The sequence below is a fragment of the Lonchura striata genome, chromosome 18, assembly GCF_046129695.1.
Source record: "Lonchura striata isolate bLonStr1 chromosome 18, bLonStr1.mat, whole genome shotgun sequence".
NCBI lineage: Eukaryota > Metazoa > Chordata > Aves > Passeriformes > Estrildidae > Lonchura > Lonchura striata.
Window position 1 is genome coordinate 12393912 of NC_134620.1, and position 11834 is coordinate 12405745.

The 11834-nt window shown below is 47.7% G+C and overlaps 1 protein-coding gene across 2 annotated transcripts; it reads right to left on the reverse strand.

The window, feature by feature from the left end:
• Positions 1 to 1708: 1708 nt before the first annotated feature.
• On the reverse strand, positions 1709 to 11134 carry TMEM120B (transmembrane protein 120B). Of its 2 annotated transcripts, none has more exons than XM_021532809.2 (12): positions 11032 to 11134; positions 8655 to 8773; positions 7809 to 7925; positions 7022 to 7081; positions 6368 to 6463; positions 5254 to 5343; positions 4718 to 4783; positions 3742 to 3803; positions 3399 to 3491; positions 2943 to 3007; positions 2726 to 2794; positions 1709 to 2514 (listed from the first exon to the last, which is right to left on the reverse strand). In XM_021532809.2, exons 1-12 carry the CDS (start codon positions 11098 to 11100, stop codon positions 2401 to 2403), a joined length of 1020 nt encoding a protein of 339 aa, XP_021388484.1. In that variant the 5' UTR covers positions 11101 to 11134; the 3' UTR covers positions 1709 to 2400. The 2 variants fall into 2 exon arrangements, with proteins under 2 accessions (XP_021388484.1, XP_077643380.1); XM_077787254.1 differs by having other exon boundaries at positions 2722 to 2794.
• Between the last annotated feature and the right edge of the window lie 700 nt (positions 11135 to 11834).

Genomic DNA, 11834 nt, shown 5'->3' on the forward strand with positions numbered 1-11834 from the left:
TATCAGGCACCTTTAAAGAGACAGAAGAAGTTTTGTCTTAACATTTTCAAGTTAATTAACTTGGTGGCAATGGCAGGAGCTGGCCTCAAGCTGGCCTCTGAGTGCAGATGGAACATCCACCACCTCCCAGGACCAGCTCTGCAGACCTGCACCTCAGAGTTCTTCAAGGCCTGCTGCTGGAATGGAAAATGGCATTTATCAGTGGAAATATGTCAGTTGCTCCAATTAAATAATGGAGTATCAAGGGAAATAGTTAATTTACAGCAATCAAATTTAGGAGTACTCCAAGCAGCTACTACATGTAATGTTAAGTCAGTCTTATGATACACATTTACAGCCTATTTAATACAAGACAGAAGCAAATCATGGTGCACACTAGAGGAAAATTTCATTCACTTGTGAAACAATCTCTACTGGTATAAATTAAAATTTTCCCTTTTGTGATGAAGGTGTCAATTGTCTAAAGATCAGGGAGGCTCCCACTGCACACCCTGCTACATGTGCCTCCTATCTCCTGGTTCTTTTGCTCATCCCCTCACTGAGATCTCAGACTGTAGAAGCAAACCCTAGTTTGTGCACATCATAAACCAAACCTGAGAGGAGATGAGGTTCCTGCAGTACAGGTGTTGCTGAAAGCTTTCTGTGTAAGGCAAACTGTACATGACCAGCTCGTGCAAAACTGTTTTGGAGCAAGCCATCATTATTGTTTTACATGCAGGTAAACAGGTCTCGACCCTTGAAAAATATTTTTCTTTTTCATTTTTCTCCTAACTTATTTTGATTTAATTAAGGTTCATGAATACTTATGAGCCTAAAATGGGAAATTAAATTAATTGGAAGTTTATGCATATCCTTGACTATAGAAAAACCTTGAAGGATTGTGCAGCCTTTTCTCCACTTGTCATTAAAAGAACCACCCCTCACTTCACTCAGTACAAAACTGAAACACCAATGTTCAGGAAGTGACCCATTCACCATCAGATCCACAGTGGAAATCTCTCTGGTTTTTTTAATCTGAGTTTCTCAGGTTGCAGAACTCTAACATGGTTCTAGTTTGCTCTCAACAGAAGACAATTTAGATTTCATCAACTGAGAGTTCAAGGAGTAAAACAAAAAACCTTACAGGGTATGTAAAAGATAGCAGAACACTGCCCAACTGGTGTGAAAACTGTTGAAAATATGCAAATTGCAGTTTCTTTTTCATGCCCACAGGACAGTGACACAGCAAAGGTAATTTTCCTAGCTTGAGCAACAGAAGTGATGAATCCATCTCAAGCCTGTGGTGCATTATCTGTCCCCTCGTGAGCACCCTCTGGGGAGGAGGGCACTGTTTTCCACTCACACTGCCAGAGGATGTGCCCAGTTTGGGCTTTGTGCTGGCTTTCACTGTTGGGAAAGACACAGCCCAAGGCAGCTCAGTCCTGCAGCTGCCTGAGGAGGTACAGAAGTTACAGCACCCAAAAAAAGGTGTTCCAATGAACAAGTGTAAATTCAAGCAGAACAAGGACTTCAGCAGAGTAGTAAGTCAGTGTTTGTCCCCTGCCATCCCCTTGACCCAGCATTTTCATTCTCTTCATTACTGGTACAAGTGCAGCATCTAAAGAAAGTATTTAATATTTGAACTGAGCCTGACCTCCCCTTCCCAGAACCATGCCTCAAAAACCAACCCAAGGGCCATGTGTTAGTTACTAAAAAGGGGCAGAGGCAGTTGCATATTGAATGGTTTATTTTAGGTTCTTTCAGGCCTGGACAAACGACCTGGTCTCCCTGGAAAAGGGCTAGCAGTCTTCCCTGCCATTTAAAAACTGATTTTGCTTGCATCATTTTGTTTTCAAAGGAGGAATTCCTCATTTTTAAATAGCTTTTTAGAAGTGTATATAGCAGCAGTATGGTACAAAGATGAGTATTTTCTTTTCACAGTACACACAAGTTAGTATTGCCACTGAGAATATGCATTAAACAAATGCCTTGAAAATCAGCATTCGCTCTGTATTACTGATCCACCCAGAGGGTTCATAAACCTCAATAAATTCAATACCCAGAATTTAAATAATAAAACTGGAAAGTGTCAGGTATCATTCCAGAATTGGAATTACAGTAGATCCCACATTTTCCCCAACACTGGCACTTTGCCAGGCAGGTGCATGCTGCTCTATATACAGAAGAAAAACCCCAGAAGCAAATACATTTTATATTAAATATACATAAATAGCAGGAGTGTGACTGGAGAGCCATGCTTGCATTAATACTGAGTCTGTGCTGGCAGAGTCCTTCACCAAACACGGGGACAGGCGAGTCCTTCCGAGCCCATCCATCGCCTGGCTGGGGTTGAGCAGGATCTGTCCCAAACCCAGCCCTGCTGGGGGCACAGGGATGGATGCACACTGGGAACAGGGAGAGTCACAGCTTCTTCACCTTGTCTTTGTTCTTCTGCAGTTTAGTGTGCACCACCTTGAGAGTAGTGAGGAAGTTCCCGAGGAAGAGCAGCAGGAATGTGAAAGCCAACACAAAAACCTGAAAAGGGAGAGGAAGCAGCATTTATTGCCTGGTAATATTACAACATGGATTATATTCAGCACTGCTGGGATCTACCAGACACAGAACAGGCTCTCTGCTGCATTATCCTGAGATATTTAAATGGAGTCAGATACCCAAATATCTTTCAGGATGTGGTCAAGCATCCCCTCTGCCCTGCTCTGTGCTTCTGAGCAGAGCCAACACACACCTGCCATTCTTTGCATTCCTTGTGCCTTGACAATCTGAAAAGCGTGATTGCATTGTATAGCTGCCAGAACTGCAAAGGGGAAAAGAAAAAGGCAATTTAATGATGAGAAAAAATAATTAAGCCTTGGAAACATTTGTCATGGCTGTGTGTGACCCAAAGCATCTTTGGGTGGTGCAGGCACTGCGCCGCAGAGGGAGGAGGGGATCACACAACTTACATGCCCAAAGAACAAGAAGGGAAGGAGAAACGTCAGCCCCCGCCACATCCAGGACTGGAATCCTTCTGGAAAAGGTTGACAGAAGAGGCAGAGCATGAGCACAGAAGAGCCAGTACTGGACCTGCAGCTCTTCTCCACCCAGCTCACCCCATAAGGGCTATTCCTGTCAAGCAAAAATATTTGCTTGAAACTGTGGCAATTGGAGAAGGATAAAGCTGGGGATTACCAAAACCTCCATCTTAGTCTCCTCAAATGCTGACAAAGATCAGATTCCTTTCCTGACCCACAGGACCCAAGCACAGGGATAAAAGTCTTGCTGCCCTTCCTGCCTTGGGACACAGGCAGCCAGGCAGGGGACAGCTCTGCAATGGATGGGCACACAGCCCTCTCCCTCCCTATCACTGCACCCAAAACCTGTGCAAAGCAGTACAAAGAAAGCGTAGCAGGAGACCTCACCTACTGTAAGGTCCAAGTGGTTTCTCTCCCCCAAAGCCCGGAGCCTATAGAGGCAACCCCTTTGGTAATAATACTGTAAGAACTGAACACAGCCTGCAGAACGAGAGAGAAAACATAACTCCATTGGTTATTCAGAAGTATGGTAAGTATCAAATTACTTTAATAATGTTTAATCCAACAGCATTTAATTATTGCTTATATTTGTAGATTGCTTAGTTGTACACTATCTTTATATTCCTACAGTTTCGTATTCCAGTATTTACCAAATGAAAGTGTTTTCTCCTAAGCATGTATGACACAAAATTACTTTATTCCCCGAATTAGCAAGGTAAGATATACTCACTCTGAAATATTGAAAATGCTAAAAATTGACTGCGAAACATCTGATACATGAGTCCATCCGGCCTGGAAGCAGAACATGGGGAGGTCCATTAATCTGCTAAAAGCATCCCATGCATCCAACACTTCCCCTTCACCACCAGGCCTGATCCCATTAGCAAATGAACCAGCAGCTGGTGCCCACCCATTCCACCCACTGGGAGCCCAGAGAGGTGCTACAGCCACACAGGAAGTGCTCTCATTGATTAGGTTTCCTCTCTCTAAAAGGATAAATGCTGTCCCCTCTTATCCTTTATCACAGTTTTCTCCAGGCAGCAAAGCCATTCAGCATCATCTGCGTTGAGAATCCGAGCACTGCAACATGGGGTGGTTGTGCTGCTTATCCTGAGGGCAGTTCAGGATAGATGGAGGGCAAGGGACCACCTGTCCCAGCCACTGTCAGCCCCTTACAGATTCAGGAGCAGAAGCTTCAGTTGTTTTCAAACAGTTTTTAATAATTAACTCATTATTTCATGCCCAAGTTGAGACAGGTTGCACAGGGGGTGCATTGTGGGTTGTCTGACCACCACCAGCACCCACTGCAAGGGGGTAACTTGAATTTTTTGCTTTAAATTCTCTAATCAAAGCTCAGTTAAGGCACCAAACACTCATTTTGTGGTATCCCTCCTCTATAGCAAAGTGCTGCTTGTTTCCTTAAGTACAGACAGAAACTGGGAGACTTGCAGAAATTTTGCTATCACCAGCCCAACTAGAGTCACAGGGTTTGCATTTCTTTCTTGTTTTTAACCAGCAATGTAAATACAACCTTGCAGTGTTGTATTTATCATTGAAAACATCTGTAACATCAAACAAATATTAAGGCTGACATGCTGCCATGTGTCCTGTGGTCACAGCTTCGTGGTCACTGATTTAAATGCTCAGATGATATAAACACCATGGAACAGGCTTGAAGCACCTCGAATAGGCAAGAGCAGACTCACCATGTTAACATCACTCCAGACAGGAATGTGGAAACGTAGTGATGAGACACCCACCAGCCTTTGATCCTGAGCAGAAAAAAAAACATGGCAGTTAGACAAGAAACATGGATTTCAGCATTGAAGTCCAGCCTTACAGGCAAAAAATGATCCAAAAATGGGAACAAAGTAGATGTCCCAACTCAAGCACAAGGGATGCTGTGGCATTTCCAACCAATGATGTGTGACCTCTAACACAAGGCAGCACATACACCCCAGACCACATCTACAACTAACCTACAGCTACCAAAACCAGCCAACACCTTGGACCAATAGCTTAGGGACTCCTAGGAACTGCAACTGCTCTCTGCCCAAAGCTCAGGTGGCCACATGTGCCCTTGGAAGTGACCAGGGAGGAGGAGAGAGACAAGAACTCTGCAGAGAGGCCATGAGCATCTCAGATTTGCTAGGCTTCAGTGCCAAGCTCAATCCTTTTTTGTTGCCTGGTTTTCTTTAAGGACATTTCGTGCTTTCCATGGTTTTTGCAGGTGGCACTGTACCTTGAGCCATTGCTAATGAGAATGCTTTCCCGTATCGTCAGCGTGCAGTAATACCACACCAACAGAAAGTTAAACACTTCATCTGTCACCCTGTTAAACACAAAAAACACAGAGTAAAAAACCCTCTTGTTAATTATAAAGACACATTTCAAAAATCCCTCTTTTTCCTTCCTCCTCCTGGGTAGATGAAAAGCCAGTGAGTGCCCCAGTGAGGCTATGGACAAAAAGTCCCATCCTGAACATCTGCAACCCACATGCAGCACTGCCAGGCTCCAGGCCCTTTTCCCTGGGATCCACCACTGCAGATCCTGAGCTGATAAGCAGGTATGCAGGGACGACATTAAGTGCTGCTCAAGGAGAGAAAGCACCACAGAAGCAGCAGATGATCCAATTTAGAGAGGCCTTTCCAGGCTAATTCAATGAGGAGATTCCATGAGATCTATATAAATCAAATCAACTAAAAGAATGGAAGAGCATTATGCTCTGGTGCAAAAAAATTAAAACACTAAAATTTTATTTTGCCATTTGCAAACTCCTGAAGCCAAGGGGACTTGGAGCAGCCTCTGTACAGGGCAGCATTGTTCCTGGTACAATCCTGCATTCACTCAGACACACAGAGACCGTAGTGGAAGCGTGTGGCTCCAACACCTTCCTGGTTTTTAAGCAAAACTGAATAGTGGAAGCTTGTTGGTGCTCAGACACTTTATCACAACCTAGAGGTAATGTTTCAGGTCTGATTATTTCACGTAAATTCTCTTTTATTGTTTTTTTTTTTTTTTTTTTTTCCCCAGAGCCGCAGCGCAGTGTTGGTCCCTGCCTGGGACAACCCACAAGCACAACCAACTGCTCATTCCCAATGACAACACGATGCCAGAATAACATCAATTTTTAGCATCATCAGGAAAAATGATGTTGGACTTCCCTTTTAAAAAAGAAAAACAATGAGCTAAAATACATCTGACAGAGCTGAAGAAGTGCAGGTGTCCTGCTGCCCAATTGCTCAAAGCCGAAACACAACCTGAGCTGTCTCACTGTCCTTAACAGTACATAAGATAATTCAAACCCAGCACAATTTTATGCAAAATACTTGATAAGAAATAAAAATGTAGCTTACCTGTAGTGGAGAAAACACCTGCAGGCAACAGCCCCGAGTAACAAGATTATTGTCAGATAAAGTTTGAACTTCTCATACTCGTCCTTGTAGGCAAACCTGGAAGGAAACAGGTGCCATTTGTGGACACAAACAGATGTTTGATTGGAATATGGCTTCACCTTTTCCAAACCACATACAAAGACAAATGCCAAGCCCAGAGACAGAGGTTTTGCTGAAACACTTAGAAAAGCTGTGGACAGTGGTGAAAGGCAGTGTTCTGCCTGCAGGAAGGGTCTGTCTCAGCTGCAACACAATGCCTTGAAGTCCATCAGAGCTGGTTTCTGGGTTGGCATGACAAGATTTTAAAAGTATTTATATATCTCGAGTTTCTGGAGCACTGTATGCCTAGAAGTCACAGTGTCATTTTTCAGCACAAAAAACTCCACTTTTACAATTAAGGCCGCAGGCTGAGCTGGGCTTAAAAGCAAGCAATAAATTGAATTAATTAGAGCTACATAAGATGTTAGCTTATCCCTATGTCATAGTCCAATCATCCACCCTCAACATTTCAGTCATCAGGTCTAAGAGAAACCCATTCCCCTCTCTGGGCTTCAGTCCACACCCACAGCTGGCCCCAGACAAACCCAAACTCACACATGTGGGAGGCTCACTCACTTTGCCTGGTTGCTCAAGAGAGTGACATTCACATTTCCCAGCACCAGATTTAAGTACAGGCTGGAAGACAAAAGCCAAGAGCAGACTCAAGTAAGTTGTTTTATTTGAACAGGATAATCTAGATTAAGGTGATGAGACAGTGGCTCTGCCAAAGCCATATTTGCTGGAGGTTTTTAATTAAGACAAATTAAAAAGACCACAGAAAGGGCTTTACACATGGAAATATTGGTCAACATTTCTAGTAAGTTACTGAAAAGGCTTATTTTCCTGGTCCCTTTATCGCATTAGAGTCTAAGGGCAATATATGTAGTGTGCAGGTCCAAACCCAAACACAGGGAGGATTTGGAAGAGATGTTTCTGATGGAAACTTCTGAGGGGCTGCAGCATCACAAAGCCCTTGACAATTGATATAACTCTGTCCTAGCAACCCCATTTGAAGCAAAAGTTAAAGTTGGTTAAAAATATTATTAAAAAAAGAGAAAAGTCTTGTTCTGATTCAGCCCTCAAAAAAATTAGCCCAAGAAAACATTAGTGTGGAACTGCACAATCCCTTGCCAGTTCAGGTTACTGTCATTTTAACAGAAAACCTGCACTGCCCACACACATTTACATCCACTCACAGCTAATGAATTCTGTGTACAACTGACACAGCAGCTCAGCAAGAGATTTATGACTAATCCAATTTTACGTGTCTTTCTTCAACCTTTTCCTTCAGGAACAAAGCACTGTGAACATCTAAAAATCCAAAATTCCTGGAGCACACAAGCATCCCTGGTGGAGCACGTACCCATTCCTCTTGGGCAGGTAGGCTTCCATGTCAAAGAAGGCATTCTGCCTCTCCTTGATCTGGCTGCTGATCTCCTGAATGAGAGCAAACTCCTCAGGACTCGCTCTGGGCTTGCACCTGCAAGAATACAGAAACAAGATATTCCTGTTCATGTTTTCACCTCCGTTTTATTTGAAGGAAAATAACGTTGTCATAAAATCCAGCCTGTTAAAAAGCTGGCTCTGTGAGCTGACAAGCTTTGCTCCTGTATTTCTGAGGATTTGGCTTATCATGACTTTATTTCACTGCCAGGTTTATGCTGCTGTAGTTTACTTGCACCAGTTGGTTTATAAATCAGCTTCTCTTTTCACCAGCTCAGTGACAGGATTGTGTAGGAATACTGTGCTTTTCTGAAGGAACTCCCTCCAACCTGGGAACTCTGTGTGTGGTTTCAGGCACTGCCCTTACAGAGGCTGAAGCTCTTTAGGTATGAAGTAATTCAAGATGTAACAGGACACAGAGCTGATGATTTACTGACAAACTGTGGTTTTAGTAATTAATGTTAACCAGAGAGCAGTGAGCAGCAGAGCCAGCAGCCTGTGGTGTCAGAGGTGCTGTACTCAGGCCTGCACACAAGGAATTCAGCCCGTGGCTCCTGGGATCAGCCAAGCAGCCAGAGACAGTTCTTTATTTACAGGGCTCCCTCTGCCATGCAGTAGTGAACACTCTACTTAGCTGTAATATGGAACAACTTTAGCACTGAAACATAGATTTTCTAGCAAAAGGACTATGAATCCAAGCATTTCAGCCCTTGGGAAGGAGAACTATCCCATCCCTGCCTCCTCCACCCTCCAGGTCTCCTGTTACCGCTGCAGGCTGTGCTTCAGATCCCTCAGTGTCTTCTTCTGCCGGTGTATGGAGCTGCTGCAGGCTGTCTGCAAGCTGGTGACTTCTTCCAGTTTCTGCCTGTAAACTTTGTGTGTTTCCTGCAGGAAAAGAGGAAATGGCTGGTAAGGAAGAGCCTTTCTGGGTTATTCATGGCATTTGGTCCTCACCTCCAAGGGAAACAAGGAAGATCCTGGTTTTATGGGATACAACAGGCACCCCTTTAATAAACAAGGAGGGGGAGATGCCAAACCAGTACAGATACAATAGGGCTTAAATGGACACTGATGAAATTCCTGCAAGAGGACAAACATCCTCTACATTCATCTCATTTCCTCTTTAAAGAGCTTTCCCACTCAGGAGTTTCACTCCCATCCCACCCTGCAATGAAGCCCCTAATCCATGAATTCCCTAATACTCCATTTGATCCTGATCCATGCCCATCAAATGGTGGCTAAATCACAGAGCAGGCATTCCAATTTCACAGCCAGATTAAATCTTGGAGAAAATAAATGAGGACCTAACAGAGTGGGGGAGGGAGGGGAAAGACACAACACCACGCATAAATCCATGGCTGGGGGTTTAGGCACATCCTGGCCATCACTGCCATCCCAACCCCATGGATATTCAAGCAACCTACTGCCCCATATCCTGGTTTAAAGGGCTGAACTGATGTCCCTGCCTGTGGCCTCAGATGCTGGCTGGGAGGAACTGCTTTATCACAGCTCATTGGTCCCCTGGATCCCCCAATTAGCGCTCAATCATAACGAGGACAAGCTCACCAACTGCAAACCCATTGAGAGGAGCCTCTGTTCTCACCCCTCCCTGCACTCAGGGATACCCAGACTCTGTTTTTCCTCCCTCTGCAAGGATTTCACCCCCTCCCCATGAAGGAGGTCTCAAGAAGGGCTCCCCAAGCACCAAGCAATGACCTCTGAGCCAATTTTAAGACCTATAATAAGATGGAAAACAGAGTTTGCAGAGTTAGTGCCAAGAGACAGTGTGGGTTACATGGCTGCTTCACCTACCAGCACACCAACAAACACAGGAGATTCCCACCGCTCTTCCCAGAGCATGAACATGGTGGTGAAACCACACAAACCAAATCTTTGCTCTCCTCCTTGCTCGGACCCATCTGGTAGATGTTCTTTATTTACAAGAACAATCCAAACCAGGCTCCAGTGTCTGATTTAAAGACCTTAATAACCAAACTAACCCTGTACAGGCACTGCAGCTCTCACGTTTGGGGCTCACTTTGGTTTTGGTAAGCACACCTTTACAGCACTAATTCCTGCTCAATGACACCTCGACCACCAGCAGCTGCCACCCCACCAAAAAGGGTGGCAAAGTGTTTCTACTTTCCTTTTCCAGGTGGGGAAGCTGAGGCAGGGAAAATCACTGCCATTTACTGTGGTCTAGGTCAGACTCAGGCAGGGAGCTTGTCGAGAAGGCGCACACAGCAAACAAGTGCCCAACAAAACCACACCAGCTGGTCTCCCCCAGCATCCAGCTCTTGTTTCTGCTAACAGGAGTACAACCTGAACTGAGTTTTAATTAAGAAACAGACTAAATCTGGAAATCACACTTTTTTTTCAAATGCACATTCTGTTTAACAGTCTAAAAGAGGCTAAATCAGCCTTCAGAGTGAGAACAGCTTTTAGAACCGGCTTTAAGATTTAAAGCACGTGTATAGGTGCAGCACTGATGACAAGCAGGGGAGGAAGGGAAGGTTTCTGGAGGTAAAAGCATCTTTTGGCCCCCACTCCCGAGGCCCTTCTGTCCCTCAGTGCACTTTTGCAAGATGGAAAAACAGCACTTGAACCCTTCGTATCTCACCAGGGGTGATCAAACTCCGCCAGGAGATGCCGGCGGGACAAGCGCTGCCTGCACTGCTCTTTGCACCACTCCATGGGTGCACAACCGCACCGCGTCCTCTTTTCCCATCCTCGTTCCAGCAGCGGGAACAGCGGCACCACATCCCGGTGCATCCTCAGAGGGAGGTTTGGGCTGGGCTGTCCCACGCGCTCGCACACGGGGCACGGGCTGCAGGCGGGGGCCGTGCAGGGATGCACATCCTCCGTGCGGGCACCCCGCGGCCACTGCACCGAGCACGCCTGGCCACCCCGGGCGGGGCGGGGGCGAGCCCGTCCGCACCTCCGGCTGCACCCGCCGAGCCGCCCCGGGGATGCGGCCGGCGGTGGAGACCCCCGATCCCGCTCCTGCCGGGCGGGGCGAGCCGGGGGCCGGCCCCGCATCGCGATGCGAAGCGGAGCCGGCAAGGGCAGCGCGGAGGAAGCCGCGTCCGCGCAGGCGGGGGATGCACCGCGCTGCCCCGCAGTCCCCGCCGCCGCCCGCTCACCTGGAGCTGCCGGAACTCCTCCTCCAGCTCCCGCCACTCGCCGCGGCACCGCTCCAGCTGGGCCCGCATGGCGCGGGGCCGCGCCGCTCCCGCGCCCGGCGCGCGCCCGCCGCCCGCACCCCCGGGCCCGCGCGCCGCCTGCGCCGCTGACGTCATCGCGCGCGGTCACGGCCGCGGCCCCGCCCCCCCCACTCCCCCCGCCTGAGGGGAGGGACCCGGCAGGTGAGGGAGCGCTGCGGTCTGTGCTCCCCTCGGCCCGCAGAGCCCCTCAGGTCAAGGCTCCCTCAGGTGCGGGGTGCGGGATCATCTCCCGTGATGGCCCCCTCAGTCCCGGGATCCCCTCCCGTGATGTCCCCCCTCAGTCCCGGGATCCCCTCCCGTGATGGCCCCTTCAGACCCGGGATCCCATCCCCTGATGGACCCCTCAGTCCCGGGATCCCCTCCTGTGATGTCCCCCCTCAGTCCCGGGATCCCCTCCCATGATGGACCCCTCAGGCCCGTGATCCCCTCCCATGATGGACCCCTCAGTCCCAGGATCCCCTCCCATGATGGTCCCCTCAGTCCCAGGATCCCATCCCCTGATGGACCCCTCAGACCCGGGATCCCCTCCTGTGATGTCCCCTCTGCCCCGGGATCCCCTCCTGTGATGTCCCCCTCAATCCCGGGATCCCCTCCCGTGATGGTCCCCTCAGGCGCGGCCCCTTCAGGCCTGTGTTCTCCTGAGGCCAAAGCTCCCCTCAAACGGGGAGGGTCCGCTCGGCTGCTGTCACCCGTCTTGCCCGGTCACCTCCTGCAGGCCCTGC